At 56.2% G+C, this 17,620-nt stretch overlaps 3 protein-coding genes across 3 annotated transcripts; all 3 read right to left on the bottom strand.

Moving 5' to 3' along the window:
• Positions 1–11,628: 11,628 nt before the first annotated feature.
• Positions 11,629–13,980, bottom strand: CDEST_06998 (Putative carbon-nitrogen hydrolase). The gene is made up of 4 exons (XM_062923157.1): positions 13,747–13,980; positions 13,588–13,680; positions 12,645–13,429; positions 11,629–12,402 (listed from the first exon to the last, which is right to left on the bottom strand). The coding sequence occupies exons 1-4, from the start codon at positions 13,756–13,758 to the stop codon at positions 12,381–12,383; spliced, it is 912 nt and encodes a 303-aa protein (XP_062779208.1). The 5' UTR covers positions 13,759–13,980; the 3' UTR covers positions 11,629–12,380.
• Positions 13,981–14,008: 28 nt separating this feature from the next.
• CDEST_06997 (uncharacterized protein) lies at positions 14,009–15,182 on the bottom strand. Its single transcript, XM_062923156.1, has 2 exons — positions 14,862–15,182; positions 14,009–14,708 (listed from the first exon to the last, which is right to left on the bottom strand). Exons 1-2 carry the CDS (start codon positions 15,079–15,081, stop codon positions 14,329–14,331), a joined length of 600 nt encoding a protein of 199 aa, XP_062779207.1. The 5' UTR covers positions 15,082–15,182; the 3' UTR covers positions 14,009–14,328.
• A 272-nt stretch (positions 15,183–15,454) lies between these two features.
• Positions 15,455–17,543, bottom strand: CDEST_06996 (Putative alpha/beta hydrolase-1). Its single transcript, XM_062923155.1, has 4 exons — positions 16,697–17,543; positions 15,911–16,622; positions 15,678–15,826; positions 15,455–15,617 (listed from the first exon to the last, which is right to left on the bottom strand). The coding sequence occupies exons 1-4, from the start codon at positions 16,904–16,906 to the stop codon at positions 15,498–15,500; spliced, it is 1,191 nt and encodes a 396-aa protein (XP_062779206.1). The 5' UTR covers positions 16,907–17,543; the 3' UTR covers positions 15,455–15,497.
• Between the last annotated feature and the right edge of the window lie 77 nt (positions 17,544–17,620).

Genomic DNA, 17,620 nt, shown 5'->3' with positions numbered 1-17,620 from the left:
CCTTCTCGTGGAACGGGATTTGAGCTGTGTACCTTCAAAAGCACCGAGTATCTGGTTCCTACAAACCGAACTACACTGAGCGGGCATCGGGTACCAACTTGGTACGAGTATCGGTTGTATCCGGGGTATCCCGACTCCCGAGGCGAAAACAGAAATAGGGAGAAGGGAGCAAAACGTGGCCCAAACGGAGGACAGTGATGCAAACACCAGCCCAGCATGGGAATGTATTTTCAGATGCGATGTGGCACTACGGGGATGGTCGCACATGAGCCTCAAGAACACAGAGAAAGCAAAGCAACTGCGGTGGACACCATGTATTGGCCGTTGATCGAACAATCACCTTCTTGTCCGGTCAAGTGAGCAGTCTCGTTGAGAGCAATTGAACTTCCATGGATACATGTCGATACATGTCGACGGCCATGGATCAGCCAACGGGAGGGCCTAGCGCAAGGAGATATTCCTGGACGGGGGGTTGTTTTTTCTCTGGTATTTGAAAAAAAAAAACCCCCTTTTCATACGCCGTCCTTGGATAGTGAGCGCGAAAAAGGATAGAAAGAAGCAAAAACAAGAACAAAATCAACCATACCCCTCCCCCATAGAGCAACGAGGGTGAGCTGCCAAGTGGGCCAGCCGCTCACCGAAGGAGAACAGGTTTGACGAGAGAATAAAGACGTGACGGTGGGCAACGGATCGCTGTCACCATTCCGAGTAGGAGGTGAGGAGCACGGCAGGGAGAGGCATGGCACATCCGGGCCCTCGAAGCCGGCGCCCGCTAGAGCAGCGGAAGGGGTCAAGGGATAGAATGTACGAGACGGACGGATGTGCTCTCCTGATACACCATGTCGGGCTGGACAATCCACCATGTCGACAGTCGGATTTCGGCGCTGTCAGGCTGGACCCGGCTGCGGCCAGTCTGATGAAGGTATCGTAGGGAACGCAACACAAGGTTGTGGTCAGCCAGGAGCGGTAAGCATGGATAGCTGCGTGCGTTCGGGCAGCCCCCCCTTCGTTCGCATTGTTTCTTCGGTTTGGCCCGCAGCCAGTGCCCGCAGGCCCGCCCGGCTTGCGAGACAGAAGATGCAAGCATCAGCAGAATGCGAAGTTGGGAGAGCCTTGCAAGAAAGAAGCAAAGAAGAGGGGATTAAAATGACAGAGGAAGACGAAGGTGGGTGTGTGGTATTAAGTTTGGCGGACGACTCGACACAATGGTTAGCGCAAAGATATACCGGGAACTGAGCAGCAGAAAAGCATCCAGAACTGTTGGGGTTTGGTTTCTTGCTTTTCCCTCCCCCCCCCCCGCACACTCTCTTCCTCACTCTCCCGTCACCAATCTCATCACTCTGGGCCGCTGACAGAGTGGAATATAACTGGCCATCTTTGTCCACTGTGGCAACTTAATGACTGCAGCACTACAGCACGGGCGTTTAAAAAAAATGCCGTGCGCAGCTGAGCCGAGCTGAGAGGCTGATTAGGGACGCGCCTGGATAAAACAGAAAACAGAGTAAGAGTATTCTCATTGTCTGCTTCGCGACAAGCACAAGCGGCAGGGTCGGTACGGATGGAGGGACCGAGGCAGCATGTTAATAAGGGGGGTGGGAGGCAACACGGCATCACTCCATTCACTCATGATGATGAGGATAATGATGGAGAGGAGGATGACTGGATCATGGATGGCTTGATGGATAGGCGTATAGGTGGTATCCCTGCTCGGCGTGGTGACCCAGGAGGATCCCAGCAGCAACGCCGAACGTCAGTGCACAATGAGACGGGGATGGGTTTGTGGTCTTCCGGTGAGCTAAGGTGAGCGGCGTGTGCCTGGTGGTGCAGACTGAGATGATTAGAAGACGAGAGGGAGAAGGTCGGTACGTACTCGACCACAGAGAAACCTCGGCGCTGCACTGGTGGATACCTGACCTCACTGCCGTTCGGGACGGAGCAGCAGCTTGTGTCTTTTCTCCCTCGCAGGCCCAGTCCTGCTCCAGTCGGATGGATCTACAATCTACCTCACATACTACCATGTAGGTAGGTATGAAGGTACATCGGACACAGTGTACCGGCGACGCGGCGCGTAGATGCCCTGGCTCCTGCTGCTTGAGGTAGGTGGAGGAGCCCCATGTCGGTACACTAATTGCTACACTTTTTCTGTTGCTTGAGTGGGCCGGCGCAATGTACCGGGCGCGCGCCGTCTAGCCCTCTTTTTTCCCCCTTCGTTTCTTCTCCGTTGGCATCGCTTCATTGCCGCGTCGAGCGTTTCGTTGGACAGCAAGCACTGCGTCAACAGCTACCAACGTAGAAAAGAAGAAGAGAAGAAAAAAAGGACCATCGGCGAAGTGGGAGCACAATTGAGCTGTTGGACGTGAGCAGAGTGTTGGAGTCAGGGTGAGTGAACTTTGAGATGTACTATCATGTTGCCTTCTCCGCCATACCGGCAAAAAGCCACGGCACGGCTCTAAACTCGATCGGGGCAGTTCCAGATTCCCCAACCAACCCAAGAAGGCGTCGCCTTGGGGTCTCTTTCGGGTGTATTTGGAGTCGAGGCAGTTGAGAGCATTGGTAGGAGATGAAGAAGCCCTCCGATTCGCCTCTCATTCACTCAATCTCTCCTGCCGTCTTTCTCTCTCCCTCTGATTGCTTGCTCGTTTGTCTCTTGCGGGAGCCGAATAGGTACGGCAACGGGTAGGGTAACTACAGTTGGGTACCCAACGCCAGCGCCAGCGCCCACGCCAACGCCAACGCCAGCAACGCCTAGGCCTACACCACCGCTTCTGCGCTTCGACCTTGAGGGGGGACCGCTATCCGTACGGGTACCTGGCATTGGCATGGCATGGCGTGGCGTGGCATGGGACGGGCAACTTCGCAAGGAAGTTGGCTAATTCCACGCTCCCTTTCCCCTTCTTCCAGCCCCCCTCCCCTCCTCCTGGGGGATATGAAGGGGGGATGGCCTGGCCGGGGGACCTGAGTACCAAAGTACCTGGGGCCCTGCCGTGTCAGCCAGGGGGGTAGGGTGCGTTTCCACACCTGCAGTATGAGCAGCGGGTGCAGCAGCAGAATGCAGCAACGGCATCCATCCCCTCCCACCCCCTCCACATCCCTTCCCTTCCCCTTGGTTCCCTTTTCTTGCCCTTTAATTTTTGTGGAAAGGAAGAGAAGGAGGAAAAAAAAGGAACCAAACCTGAGGAACATGAACATGACCATGACCCTGGCCACCCAGAAAGACAGAGAGAGTAGGTGTTTAGTTAGTGTACCTACCTACCTGGCCTCGCCTTAGTTGACATTACCGTCGCATACCTTGCCGGGTGCCTTACATGGTCCAGTAGCCCATGGCCCCCTTCCCTGCGCTCCCGCCCTCCTACTTTACATTGCGCGAAGAAGGAAAAAATTTCCCATTCTCGGTCGGGGCGTCGTTCTGAAATAAGAGTTCATAACCCTCTCCCTCCCATCCGTTCTTCCTCCTGCTCCCATTCCTCTGAGCCTGCTATCTTCACTCACCATCTCCCTCTCTCATCCTCCTTCTCCCAATCCTCATCCTTCTCCTTCTTGCGGCGCCACGCTCTGGTCTGCATTGTAACATTGCGTCTTTCCATCATCCATCTCCACGCCCATTCGCACTCTCGACCGGCATCACTAGTCTTGGTACACACAAGCATCGCCAGCAGCTACTCCTTCCGCATTCGCATAAACGCGCGCCCCCCTTTTTCTCCTGCAAGCAAGCTCACCGCAGTCTTCGAGAACACCGGCCACTGCCAACACTCGTGACCCACACCACGAACTGCTAGTTTCCCAAGCTTTCGTGCAAGAGACCTCAACCTCGCCTCGCCTCGTTTCGCCTTACACGCCTGTTTCCATTCTTGGAACCACTCTCGGCCGCCCATCCGCGCAAAGTAGCAGGTGGCACATATTGTCAAAAAGATAGGGGAACAGAACCCGAATCACTAGGACGGGACTCGATTAATCCAAGACCCAATCCCGAACACAGTCAAATAATACCACCACGACACAAGAAAGAATTCCCCATCTAGAACCGCTTCCGAGACCTGTACAACCGCAAGTCCCAACATCCCAACACACAAAAAACCCCGACGGACTGCAATCCTGCCATCACACTCGACCCTCACTCATCGGGGATTGCGCAAAGTCCATCCTGCTCGAGCCATCCATGCAACGTTGCCGATAACACTACCTTGCTTCCTCCGCGCCGTCTGTTTTGCCTCAGCTTCTTCCACTCCTTTTTGCTACTCTACTCCCTGCGAAACAACCGAGCAGCACTGGTTACGCCCAACTCGGCAACATACCCAGGCCTACTTGCATCATCACCGCCTCTTCACCCCCGTCGACTCTCGCCAATCCCATTCCTTGAAGACACCTGCACCCAAGTCTTCAACGCAGCTTTCCAACACGTCGTACTACGACTTGTGAAATTGTGAGTCACAGTTGCAGCAACATACAGCATCCCACTAGCCAATTTCGCGTCTTGTGCGCACATCCCCTCCCCCAAGCCAATGTGGTGCCATCCCCTGTCGATTTCCATCGTCGCGTCGTCTACGGCTCATATAAAGTTGACGATCCGTCCTCGCTGTTTGCGAATTTTGATCGAATCATGGCTAACAAACAACTCTCCAAGACACAGCCCCAATTGCCTAGCGCTTTCACAAGCACATTCTTACAGAAACAATATCCAAAATGGTTGTCAGAGAAATCACGAGTTTCTCCAACATGGGCCGTGGCGCCTATGACACGACCGGGGTTCCCAAGCCCCCTCCTCGTCCCAAGCCTCGATAAATCACCTTCGCGCCCACCTTCTCATGAGCGACGACGCAGTTGATGTCTTGAGCACCATCAACCATGATTTACATACACCGCCCGCGCGTCTCGGCCGACCTGACGGCTTCTACACGCAACCCAGAGGATCGGCCGCCACTTCTCCGCCGCCGCGTTTTATTCGGACTTGCACACTTCTACAAACGCATTCGCACTCGCACTTATCTCTACAACACTACTAATACTGGCGGTCTTCTCCCAATTGTACCACCACGCCTGTACAATCAACGTCCTGGCCGATTTTGCAACATTTACCATACACCATTTTAATACGCATTCCCCTCCAAGACTAGAACAAACCGGCTCGCAGCCACTACTTGCTTCCCAGCAGCAAGGCGATTGGGAACGCCGATACGGTATTCACGTGGCATGGACATTTTTTCATTTGCATTTGTGTGGGATTCTTCTATCCTACCTGTACTCGGGAACAAAATATGGCATGGCGTTACAACATAGACGGATCTGGGTTTCTGGGATTTTTTTGCCCATCTGCGACGGGGGAGAGCTCCTCCCCCCTCCTTGTTTTCTACGCCTACCTGTCAGCTCTCACATCCCGCATCTGGGGCACTCGGCGCCCTACGATACGGCGGCGCCCAGCGATGGCACACTATCCCCGGCGGATCCATTCCAAACTGTCGGTGAGCCTTTGGCAGACGGTTGGTCGGGCAGCAACGCATGACAACGCAACCACCACCCTCGACGCACATGGCTCACAGCCGCCTCAACCGTCACTTTGGGCGTGAGACAACAAAATTTTCTATCGGTGTTTGTTTGGACAAGGGCGGGCAAAAAGAAACATGGAGCTTCGGGCGCTTATTTTCTCGGTCCTTTTTCTTTTCCTCCCTACCTTTTTTCTTTATTTCTTTTCTACGGTATTCTCGATCTGGGACGGGTTACAAAAAACATCTGGGACACTGGGGTGGGGCTTGGGAAAAGAACTGATTCGCATATAGACTTTTGGATTTCAGTTTTCATTTTGTTTGTACCAACTTACACAATTGTATTCCCCAGGGTTGGCCATTCTTGCTCATATCCAGCTTCCTCACGGTCCTGGGAGCAGGGAGAGCCAAGGACATGTCAGCAACGCTTTCCTATTTCTTTATTCCCCCTTCTTGTCAGAACAAGGCAATGGCGACGGTGGATTGTCACCAACTACACCTTTTATTTATCACCCCCTTACTTTCCGTTTTCTCATGTTTTGTGCTCGAGGCCTAGGGCTCCTAGGCCAGTCGATCGTCCATTCTCCCATGGACACGGCCTGGGCTGGACTCAGGAATCGATAAGAGAAGATACCCCGCGGGTTTAGCCCTGATTAGACTGTATGTATAGTACTAGCCTCTTATAAGAGGAACAATAGCTAGACAGCGCCAGCGCATCGAAAGGAGAAAGAAAAAAACAGGACGAGGATTTCATCACACAAGAACATTTCATGACAACAAGTGACGTTTACAAGACGCTTCGTTCGCAAATCGCACACCGATATTTCAACCAAACCCCAAGACCATGCTGGAATGCCCAATCTGACGTGGAGGCATTCCAGATCTGGCAGACGTGCGTGAGTGTGTGCAGGATGCATCTGAGACTGACAGGGGTTGGGTTTGGGACAGCACCATTCTTCGCACCGATGAGGGCTGTGGTTTGCTTCTGCGACTCGCTCGACGTCGAATCCATCTTCTAAGTCTTGTTTCCCTTTTTTCTCATTTGGAATGGGGGAGGAAGGGGGGGTGACTTGGCACCTGGGGTTAAGGGGGGCGAAGGGAGAAAAGCATCAATCACAGGTGGTACGTATCAGTGAGCAAAGGGAGATAGGAAATCGAGGAACGGGTTGGATGGGCCGGGGCATCGGAAGCCCGGGGGTGGGCGGATGGCCGATCATGGTGGCGGGAGGCTTGGGAAGGTCTAGGCCGGGGGAGAAAAGCCGTTCCTACCTAGCCTCTAAGAGAGACAGCGAGAGTGGCCTCGAATCGGACTAAACAAACGTGCCTGTGATGGTTTGAATCCGCCGGTTTTTGGGGTTTTTTTTTTTTTTTTTTGTACTTTTTGTGTGTCTGACACAACATGATTGACAAGATGCGAACTCCTGTGAACGACGCGTGCCAATGCAGGGCAAGGGGGGGGCGTGCATTCATTCGTTCGTCGGTCGTGTTTGTGTTGCTGTTGTATTGGCCCAAAAGGGAAAGCTGAAGCAGCAGCGTACCGTGCGTATGTACCTAGGTAGGGACGGCAATCTGATGACGAGAGAGGGGGAAGAGGAGGGGAGGGAGAGGGCAAAAGAGTGGTAGACAACCGGCCGGCGGCGCTTATGCGCTGCATTGTCAATCCGTTTAGCGGCAACAAAAGACTGGGAAAAGGCCTCGTCATATTACAGCTTTGATTTTCAAAGTCCCCAAAGTGTGATACAGAGGCTTTGGCCTATTGCTTCTTGTGCGATTTGTCGCAGATCATCCGGCGCTTGCAGTCGGGGAAGACGGATGAGAGATTCGCCGTGAAAAGGAGTGCCGGGGGTTAGCGATTCACAGAGGAAGGTTGGGAGGGTTTCCTTCTCAATATCAAGAAGAAAATATTCAAGGAAAAAAATATCTAAGGATGTACAAGAGAGAGAGAGATTCGGGACCCGAAAAAGCAACGGTGGTTACGTGCGGTGTTTGGATCGAAAGATGCAAGGGGGAGGATGTGTTCGGATGGCATGGCATGGTCGCATGGGAGAGAAACTGGAGGAAGGGGGGAGCATGCATTGGGGGGAGGGGGGGTCGAGATACTTTGGCGGCACTTTGACGTGCTGCTTCGGCAGAGTGTCGTGCTTGCCCCGAAGGTGACGTTACCTAGAAGGGAAGAGAGATATATATATTTTTTTTTTTTGGTAATTGTTTTGCTTTTGCTCCCCTCTCGTCGAAGTCGGGATAGCTCACCGTGTTTGGGGTTCCGGTGATGATTGCCCCCCCCCGTTGCGACTGGGGTGGTTGTTGTCGGTCAGTTCGTTGGACTGGTGATGGCCCGTTTGATATGACGATGGGCGGGCGCCGGATGTGCGACGGGCGAGTGCCTGAGGTGGTGTTCTTCTTGTGACAGATATCGCGTATGTAGTCCAACCAGCTCTCTGCCTGCGAGGTTAGGAAACGGAGTACTGGATACGGGACGCCGGGCCGCCGGCGAGACGGCGATCCACAAGGGATGGGAGGAAGGGACCGCGGCCCGAGACTCTGGGCCGGTCTCGGGGAGATCCACGCCGTATGTGCTGCGTCTCGCTTTCTGTTGTCAAGCGTGGGATTAGAACAAGGAAGGAAGAACGACGCGTTTGGGCAAAGGCTTGCCAAGGGAGGAATACTGTGTGCGGGCAGTGAGCTGTGTAGCAACATGTGGCAGCATGTGAGTTCGAGTCGAGGCTCCGGCGCTAGGCGCTGACTATTGCGTAACGGACTGGGCCGCGCCTAATTTTGGGCTTGATGACGGCGCCGAGCTAGGCAGACGACGAGATAGGGGGTAAAATCGACACGCACACACACGCGCGCACGCACGCAATCAATTAACAGTCACACCACGTTCAGGAACACAAACGGGCGGATTGGGTAAAGCAGAGATAGGGGTGGGTGTGGTATGTGTTAGTGGCTGCTCTGCCTTTGCTGCGCTGACCACCACAGTGATCAGTGGCCTGCGACATTGGTCGACGCTAATGCAGCGGCGGCGTCCCGGGAACCAGCGCGCTGGGACCCCCTTTTCCCTTCTTGCCCCTTCCTGTTTTCGGGAGTGGCCCGCGGTGGGCTGGGAACGTGGCACCTGCAACTCTGAAACCGACCAATGGGAACCAGTGGGACCCATTCTGGCTTGGGATGAACTGAGCTGAGGTGTGCCAAGATCAATAAGGGAAAGGTCTGCTCACCAGTGCACACCTGGGCACACCTTGCCCGCACTGCGCGCCTTCACCTTGCTCTCACCTTGGCTGCTAAGAGGCTCTCCTGCCACTGCTGCAGCACTGCTGCACGACTGCTTGGGGTACCTATTTCGGTAGTTGGGTCACCAGACAAAGATCTTATTGTCGATCTCTACTGCAATCAGTTGTTCAGGGCCTCGACAATGGAAACGGCACTACTGTGTGCTGTTCTGCTGAGTCTGATTTGATTGGTGGGGATTTTTCTAATCTCGTTTGTCGCTGTTTTTCTTCTTTGTTTGGTGATGACGTTTGGGTGGTGGTGTGTGGCCTCGCTTGCTTTTGCCGCCTCAAGGACCGCCCCATCTTTCCTTCCAACCCCTCCTTGTGATTTGTTGAAGACGCACGCACAAACAAATGATAAGTCTGCTGTTGTTTACGGTTCTCGAGGGGAGGGGAGGGGAGGGCGCTTGCTTGTCGTCGGCGCGTCCAATCCGTCCGTTGGGTTGGCTGTCATTGTTTGCACCTTGGTTCGTTGTGACAAGTGACGTGTGCGCAAACTCGACGACCAACGATCAACAATCAACAACCAACATCGGGAAACAGGCGGTTTGCGACAGACACGCCCGCACTGTGCCATGTATCGACCGACAGAGACGGCTACGGACGGGTTCACCCTTTCTCTAGCCCGTCTCATTGGCTGTATGCACGATGCAAGATAGAGCCGCAGCTGTACGCCACCCACATACACTCCCTCTCTCCACGGTCTCACCCTCGCCTATCCCCCTTTCTCTTTCTCCCGCATACGCGACAAACCTCATCTGGAAACCCGGGAGCTTTTTGGTGGCAAGTGGGCTTTGTACCGCATCATCTACCTCGTTCGCATCGCCTTCCTTTCCCCGGGCTATCAAATATGGGGATACATGCGCCTCCTCCCTTTCGGATGCGCGTCCCGGTGCGCCAAACGCGCCATCGCGATCGATCCTCCTGCACTACAAATGCATCACAGCGTAAATAAGAAAAACCAACAGATAAAAACAAAGGAGTCGCATGCGTCGCAAACTCTTCCTCGACTCGTCCATCTCGGCCGTGGCCGGCAGGAAGCGCATCGTTTGCGCTGCGGCCGAGAGAGGAAGGGATACGACGGGTGGATTCCGCATGACATGGTATTGCAGAGTCATCAGCCTCAGACACCTCAGCTCACCGAGTCTCCTCTCGTTACCACGCGGTGAGCATCATACTGGAAACAGCCCAGCAGCATGAGACCTTCTCGTCAAAACCAAATTCAGCCCTGACGCCGGCGACGGCGGTTCTCCTACCCAGGAGCTTCGATCTAGCGACTGCGGTTCGTTTGGATTTGGACGTGTCATGTCACGCATGTAACGCCTTCTCGGGGAATGCGACGTCTCGACCAAGTGACCGGGTCCTCCCCTCACGCGTCTCACCTGAGGCCGAAGGAGACGAAGTGATGGAAGCGACCCACACTCACCAGTATCACCACGCTCTCGGCCCCCTTTTGTTCGTCACCGAGGTGAAGGAGACAAGAACGATAAGGGGGGGAAGGTCGTTGAGACTGAGTGGATGGGACATTTTGACAAGCAGAGATCTTCCATCCCACGTTTCATCCCATCTTTGACCGCCACCACCCCCTTCCACCCCTGTTCGCCCGTCCGGTACTTCAATAGCTGCTACCCGAGCCGAACGACGAACACGCCCCTCGGTCGTCCCCGACCTCCAGAAAAGTTCTTTCCCGGGTCGGATGACCCTGGCTTCCTTCTCGAAGAATGAGAGCCCCCCCTATGATGGGGAAACGGAATGACGATGGGGCCCAGCAATTCGGTGAGAGAAAAGCCGCTGGTCTGTCCGTCCCTTGCCCTGGCTCTGGCCCTGGGGAAACAGAAACTCTTGAGCGCGAGAGGTCCTTGTGATGCCTGTGATGTGGCCGGGGCAAAGAAGATCCCCAGGGGAGACCCAAACAGGCGGCCGGGTTCTGCATATCTCAAACCGCCAAATTTCCCGGGGCTGCGGTTTGGGAGCTTTGCCTTTATCCGCTTCTCTTGCCAAGTTGCCTCCCTCTTAGTTTCCCAGGCTCAAGGGCAAGGGCCGTCCGTATCCATGACGCATCCGCAAAAGGTCCCGGCCGTCGGCCAAATCTTTTTTTGTGTCTCTCATAGCGTCTCCTCCTCTCGGGCACAGCAGCCGGGGCATGGGTTCCGGGTCCCCGGGGCATGACGAGGCACGAAAAAAAAGGGAAAGAAGAAAGGAAGGAAGATGACAAAAAGTTCCCAGGCCCGGCTGGCGGGAGGGGGCCTCTTTTCCGCTCAACACACACCTGCGACTCCATCACCGGCACCCCAGCCAGCGTCATCCAGTGGGAAACATTGCCGGTTCCAAACGACTCCATTCCCCACCCTCTTAGGCCGCTGTCATGTTATGGCCACGATGACTTTCGAGGCTTGACAAACCCCAACGCCAGCCACCCCTCCCGTGGCCCGACTGAAGCATGTTTGTGGATCTTGAGGAAACGAGATCCATTACCCATGCCTTTCTTAATTTTACCACGTTATTTCGAATTTCAGATGCCCCCTTCTAGCGCGCTCCTCTTTTTCCTTCTTCACCTTCTTCCAGTGGGGCTAAACGAGGAGGCCTGTACGCTATGGAGTGGTACACAGAGTCCACCACTGTCAGTACGAAGTACACTACAGAGCAAGGATACGCACCGCTACACTGGGCAGCAAGCAAGGGCCAGCCGGAGCCCACACCATCTCTGGGCAAAATTACCCGTCCAGCGGTACAGCGCGGCACGCCCCCCAGGGGGCCGTGACCTAGACTCTATATCCTCCCCTGCACCGGGAAACCATCAAATTTCAAAACCGTTGGGTGTCCCCATGCTCTACGCTACGCCTCGTCTCCCTCCCCCCCTAGCCGACGAGCTAACTGCCGCTGAGCTGTGAAAGGGCGGCGGCGCCTGGGATGAACCAAACCCAAACCGCCGACGGCTCGCCCGCGCTCCTTTCCCCGGTGACATGGGACTCCCGGAAGCGAAAACACAGAGAGACCACCAAATCACTCCCTGGGATGTTGACTCACCGGCTCACCGGGGAACGTCGGCATGGGCATCTCTGCGAAATTGGGCCTTTTTCGGTCTGGCAACTGCCGTGGAATGCACCGACACCTCCAAGGGGCCCGGTCGACCCGATTGCTCTTCAAGGTCCACCGACTGACCCATTCCCTCTCAACTAACACCCCCTGGCTAGGATATCGGTGTCTCGGTGAGGCCTCTTCGGCCGGGAGACCTCTCGTCCTCCGGCGTCTGGCCTGTAGCGGTACAACGTTGTATCCCTGTCCAAGGAAAATACAATTCATCATTTCAAGCACCCCCGTCTATGGAACATTGCGGCTCCTCTTCTAGAATATCCGCAGACGCGCCGAGTGGTCGGGACGCTCCATCCACCCTTGCGGCACGTATTCCCACCGCGGAGCCTCAAGGACCTGCACAGCGGCGTTACCGACCGCCAGGCTCGCTGCCATACACGTGCGTACTCTTCTCCCGTCCTCCCCGGCGAGGCTTTCCAGCATGAACTCCTTAGACCCAGTCCCATTGTCTGCGGCGTACCGAAGTACACACCTTGAGTGCCGGCCCCCAGGCTCGACCCTCCATGCCGGGAATGTGACAGCTCACATGCCCCGGGGAACATCATAGTTCAGGGTACACATCGCTGCTCAGCCATCAGCTAAACCGTCTTGTTGGTACACGATGGGGGGCGACGACAAGGCTATGGAGAAAGGGAGGGAGGAATAAGGCGAGAAGAGAAGACAACATCTAGGGGTGGGGGGTGGATGTACTATTCGCAGGAGGAAGGGTTTGAGGCTGAAGGGAGTGTAAGGGTGCCGGATGAAGAAACCCACCCATCGAGGAAGGTGAACACTAACAAAAAAAAAAGGGGGGGGGGGGACTCACGTGCGTCTAGTCAACGGCATCCTCTCCCTCACCGTGGCCCATTGCTCCAAATCCACGTCAACGAAGCCAATGGCCCCCTCGGCGCCCTCCTCGGCCCTGCCATCGGCGTCCACACCGCCGAGCTCGAGCCTCACCTGGCCCCAAGGGTCGATGACGAGACTGTGCCCGTAGCTGCTCCGCTTGGGATGGTGCGCGCCGACCTGCGCCGCGGCGAAGACCCAGCTCTGCGTCTCGATGGCACGGGCCCGCAGGAGCGTCTCCCAGTGCGCCTGGCCGGTCGGGATGGTAAAGGCGGAGGGGTAGAGCAGGATCTGGGCGGGGCCGACGGCGGGGTCGACGAATGGGCTGTTGGGGCCCGGGTGCGTCAGCGCGAGGGCCGGTTCGGGGAAGCGGAGGTCGAAGCAGATGAGGCCCCCGACACGGCCGACGGGGGTGTGGAACGGGGCCGTCAGCGAGGTGCCGGCCTGGATCGTCGCGCTCTCGCGGGCGGCGCCCAGGTTGAAGAGGTGGAGCTTGTCGTAGGTTGCCGCGTGATTGATGGTGCCGTCGGCGTTGATCCACAGGAGGCGATTGAGGAGCTTTGCGTCTTTCGCCGCCGCAGCGTCGGCGATTTCGGCCGGGACGTCGGTGGGCACGTGGATGCCGACGCTGACGGCGACGGAGTGGGCCTTTGCCGCCTCTTGGAGACCGAGCACAAAGGGAGACTCGGATTGTGGCTGGGCGAGGGACAGAGACTCTTTCGGACTTGATGCGATGTAGTCTGAGGCCTCGGGAAGGAAAAGCACCTGAGACAGCGGGGTTGAGATGTCAGTGGCGGGTGAACTGTGGGTTGTAAACTGTCTCATCGCTGGCGGAGGGAGGGCGAAGGGAGGGTTGTACAGCAAGCCATAGTTCTTGTTGTGGAGTGATGCATGAGTGAGAGAGAAGAAGGGAACAAGCCTACTTTTGCGCCACCGGCAGCGGCCTTGGCGATCAGTCTCACGCACTGCTCAAGGTTGTGCGACAGGGACGCCGTTGATGTGATCTGGCCGACAGCCTATCGTGGTAGGAAAGTTAGCGAGTCGCGGCGGCCACGTGGTTGGGAGTTCGGAGTGGCCCATACCGCGATCGCCATGGTGAAGAATGGGACGAAAGAAGAGAGACGTCCGGGATGGTCCTGGGATGAGAGGAGCCAGGAAAGCGAAGGGGTGGTTGAGTTAAACGATCCCGGATAGGTTTAATTTTTCCACGTGACGGACGCGGCTCGGATCTTCATCAGAGTCAGCTGGTGATCAAGTGAGGGTGTAAATGGTAAGACGATGCTTTTATGCGAATTGGACGGCATTGGTTGTTTGGGTGCGGAGGAAGTAAGTTGAAGCATCACCGGCCGGTATCGCTTCTCGGGAGGCGGCGGACGAACCCCCCTCCTCCGTTTTATCGCTTATCTGATGGTGGGTTGCAGCGGGGTAACGGCTGTCGCAATCCCTGGGGCCTCCCTCGTCATCGGCGCTCTCATCAACGACACGACATGAGACGGACGAGGCACCGCCTCCGCAAGGTCCTGATTCGTATCCTTTGTTGCCTCGAATTCTATCGACACCCATTGTCAAAAGATTCGAGTAAAAACAAGAGTAACCAACTACATTTTGACGAGCCACGGCTAGAAAGAAGGACGGCGAACGGCCAACATGGGGCGCCTCAAGCGTCAATACCACTCCTCGCCATCGTGAGTCCCGGTCAGCTTCCCCTCTACCTCCAGCCTTGCCAGCGCCTCCTTCGCCCTCGCGACCATGGCCTTCCCGTACTCAGGCCCTAGCGGCGGCGCCGGCTTATCCGGGTCCTGCCTCAGCCAGGGGACCCTCCTCACACCGGCGGAACCTCCCTCTTGCGCATCGGCAACGGCTTCCCGTAGGAACGCGACCGCGGCGTCGTCGAACGCGCCTCCGAGTATCACGGCGCGAGGCGCAGCGGCGTAGTTGCCGCTGCCGATCGTGCTAGTCTCCGCGTGCGGCGGCGGGGCGCTCGAGGCGAGGAGCGCGGGGATGATGACGGCGCCCGAGGCTGGCGTCGTGACGAAGTGGATGACTTTTCAGGGTGGAAAGAGGGGAGGGAGCCACGGTGTTAGCTGCCGGGTCGCGAGTGCGGTGATTGATGAGGATGCGTGGTCTCAATAAGGATCGAGAGTGGGGAAAAGGGAGGGAGGGGGAGGGCATGAAGCATATCGTGGCTTTTTTTTACCTTCGTATTCCGGCTTCAGGCCCGCGATGATGCCACGGCCGATCTGCTCCGTCTTTCCGCACAGAACGACGGGGATTGCGGGCGGCGACGCCTCGCCGGGCTCGCCACCTGTCCTCTGCTTGCTCCCGAGTATCTCGCGGAGAGACTGGGCCTCGTCGTTTTGGTTCTGGACGTCCTGCCGCAGGGCGTCCTGGGTCGCCTCGTGAGACCAAAGCTGCATGCTTGCGTCGGGTAGTCTTTCTGCTGGGAAGTCGACGGTCCAACAACGCCTTCTGAGCCTCGATCAATTCTCTTGTGATTCCCTTCTTGCAGGGAGCCGGATGAGTCCTCGTTGAAATACGTAACCTCTCACGCCAGATTGTTAGATTTGAATCCCTACTCGACTGATCAAGCCCGATCTGGACTAGCTGAGATCTGCGTCATTCCGCAGACCTCCCCGCGAAGGGCCCACATGGATGGAAAGTGCTATCTACACGTCTTTTCGTATTCTGTCACAAACGGAAAATGGCGAGGCTGGACTAAACATCTCATAAAAGTCACTGATTGCTACGGATAGCCACTGTAAGGCCTCACTACATTGTATGTACCTCGTCATCTTCCACTCCCATCCCCGGCATTGTCCACTGCTGCACGGTATTACGAAGGGCCCTGGGAAATAATACCCTGCAAAAACGACGCATTTTGAGATTGTTCGGCCAGGCCGTTCTGGGCGAGGAAGTCTTGGATCTTGCTGGTCACTTCGACGTGGGAGTAGCTCTGGGGAAGTCAATCGGTCAGTAATCGATACACACTTGAAAGGGGACCGATCAGGCTCACGAGAGTCAGGCCGTGGCCCGCGTCAGGAACGACATAGGCCTCAAAGGGGCTTGCATTCTTGAAGAGCTGGGCAGCCGCCGCAGGGATCGAGGGCAGCTCGGGGTTCCCAGTCGCGAGGCAGTCATTCCCGCAGAAGGGAAGATCTCTCTCTATTAAGGCGGAAGTGCTGTCAGCCGGGACATTGTATCACGCGAGATGGAAGAGAGATGAGAGGGAGCTTCTGCTCGACTTACCACCGGTTATGACGAGAACAGGCTTCGCGAAGGCACTGGGCGCCCCCGCCTCGCCGCCGATCGTGAGCAGCTCGCCGACCGTCACCGGCTTGCCGCTCTCGTACGCCGCCGTCAGGATGGCTGGGTCGAAGTTCCCTGACGCGAAGAAGCACACGTGCACTGCTCCCTCGTAAGAGGACGCCATGTACCCGTCGGTGTATTCGCTCAGTGCGGGGACGTCGCTGGCCCGGACGAAGGCGCCGCCCAGCAGGAAGTCCGGTAAGAAAGTCAGGTTCGGCGCAAAGCCCGTCAGCACGACGCCGTCTGAGATGTCCGGGTACGCGGCCACCAGCGCATATGAGTGCACCGACCCGAACGAGTGCCCCACGTGGACGATCTTGTCGAACGTGCAATCAACACCAGGGACGTCGCCGGCACGCAGCTTGTCCGTCAGCGCCTTGAGCGCGGCAAGCTCAAGCCAGGCCTGGATCTCGCTCACGCCGTCGCCGCGCGTCGACTCGGCGATGCCAAGGCGGTCCCAGGAGAAGGTTGAGTAGCCGTAGTGATCGACGGCAGGGCCCACGTAGCTGTAGTTGTAGCCGTTAGTTGGGAAGTCCCAGTAGCTGCGGTCAAACCCGATGCCATGCGTGAGGATTTGAAGCACGCGGCTGGAACCCGAGTCCGGATGGCAGTACGTCGACGCAAGCTGGTAGGTGCCGCCAACGTCCGCGTACTGTGGAGGAGGGGAGTGGCCGACTGTTAGTTCTTGGATCTACCCGCAAAGTTTCTTTGTGGGCTGTTCCTTACATCTACGAGATGATCAGCTGTAAAGTTGGTCCCCTGTGTCGAGAGACCGATCAGGATGTTTGTGATGTCGATGTTGGTCTCGGGGGCCGAGATGTTGAAGACGCCGTTCCTCGCCGTGATCGAGACCTCCACTGTGAGGTTCTGGCACACTCGTGCTGCCGCGAGGGCCGCGAAAGCCAGCGGGAGAGTGGAGTATATGAACTTCACCATCGTGTTCTATTGTGTGGCTGTTGGTTGTATGTTCTGTCGTGGCGGCGTATAAGTAAGTAAGGTTAATTGTGGCGTGGCTGTATTGTCTCTGACAAGTAGGGTTTCTTTGGATGGAGAAGAAGAGAATTGCTTCCGATACTTATACACCAAAAAGAATCCTGCAATCTTATCCATCTAGAAACTCGGTACTAGAAGCCATGACGATACGACCAGGAAGCACTCAGTCGCTCACATGAGGCTAGCCAGTTGCTCATTTTCACCGCCCACTTATGCGTGTGTGATGTCAGCAAGTAATTGGAATTTCCAATGGGCTTACTAGTGACCCTTGGAAACAGTCGCATCTAGAGCAGGCCGGCCGGGCCGCCATGTAAGCTCACCCAAAGACGCCGGCCCAGAGATCCCGATCTACCTCGGCCCTTCTGCCCCAGACACTCTGTCCGGCAGGCTAGGTATCGCACGGGGTGACCTGTCAGCTTTCCCGAACTGTCCACAGTGAGATTATACTACTTCTTCAGTATCTCTGTGTATGCGAGTGATTCCATTTTCCAAGGCACCATCAGAACCTGTTGTCGAGTCCGGCTCCTCGCAGGGACCCAAGTATCGTCCGTGAGTGGTCATATCACCCGACGGGCGTGAATCCAGACACTCACCAGCGCTTACATGCCGGTCCCAATCAACACCGCCGTAGATTCCCATGGGAGTTGGAGCTGTGTG

This window comes from Colletotrichum destructivum, chromosome 4 (genome assembly GCF_034447905.1).
Source record: "Colletotrichum destructivum chromosome 4, complete sequence".
In the NCBI taxonomy this organism is placed as follows: Eukaryota; Fungi; Ascomycota; class Sordariomycetes; order Glomerellales; family Glomerellaceae; genus Colletotrichum; species Colletotrichum destructivum.
Note: the sequence above shows the minus strand (reverse complement) of the source record. Positions and strands in the feature narration are given on the sequence as shown.

Excerpts from the sequence above, each read along its gene's own strand:
- CDEST_06997 (XM_062923156.1), bottom strand. The coding sequence starts at position 15,081 with ATGCAGCTTTGGTCTCACGAGGCGACCCAGGACGCCCTGCGGCAGGAC. Across the intron at positions 14,709-14,861 it reads CCTGAAGCCGGAATACGAAG|TCATCCACTTCGTCACGACG; the intron begins GTAAAAAAAAGC and ends CACCCTGAAAAG.
- CDEST_06998 (XM_062923157.1), bottom strand. Across the intron at positions 13,430-13,587 it reads CCGCTGCCGGTGGCGCAAAA|GTGCTTTTCCTTCCCGAGGC; the intron begins GTAGGCTTGTTC and ends CCGCTGTCTCAG. Across the intron at positions 12,403-12,644 it reads ATGCCGTTGACTAGACGCAC|CGATGTGTACCCTGAACTAT; the intron begins GTGAGTCCCCCC and ends ATGGCTGAGCAG.
- CDEST_06996 (XM_062923155.1), bottom strand. The coding sequence starts at position 16,906 with ATGGTGAAGTTCATATACTCCACTCTCCCGCTGGCTTTCGCGGCCCTC. Across the intron at positions 16,623-16,696 it reads CAGCTGATCATCTCGTAGAT|TACGCGGACGTTGGCGGCAC; the intron begins GTAAGGAACAGC and ends CCTCCTCCACAG. Across the intron at positions 15,827-15,910 it reads TGTTCTCGTCATAACCGGTG|AGAGAGATCTTCCCTTCTGC; the intron begins GTAAGTCGAGCA and ends CCGCCTTAATAG.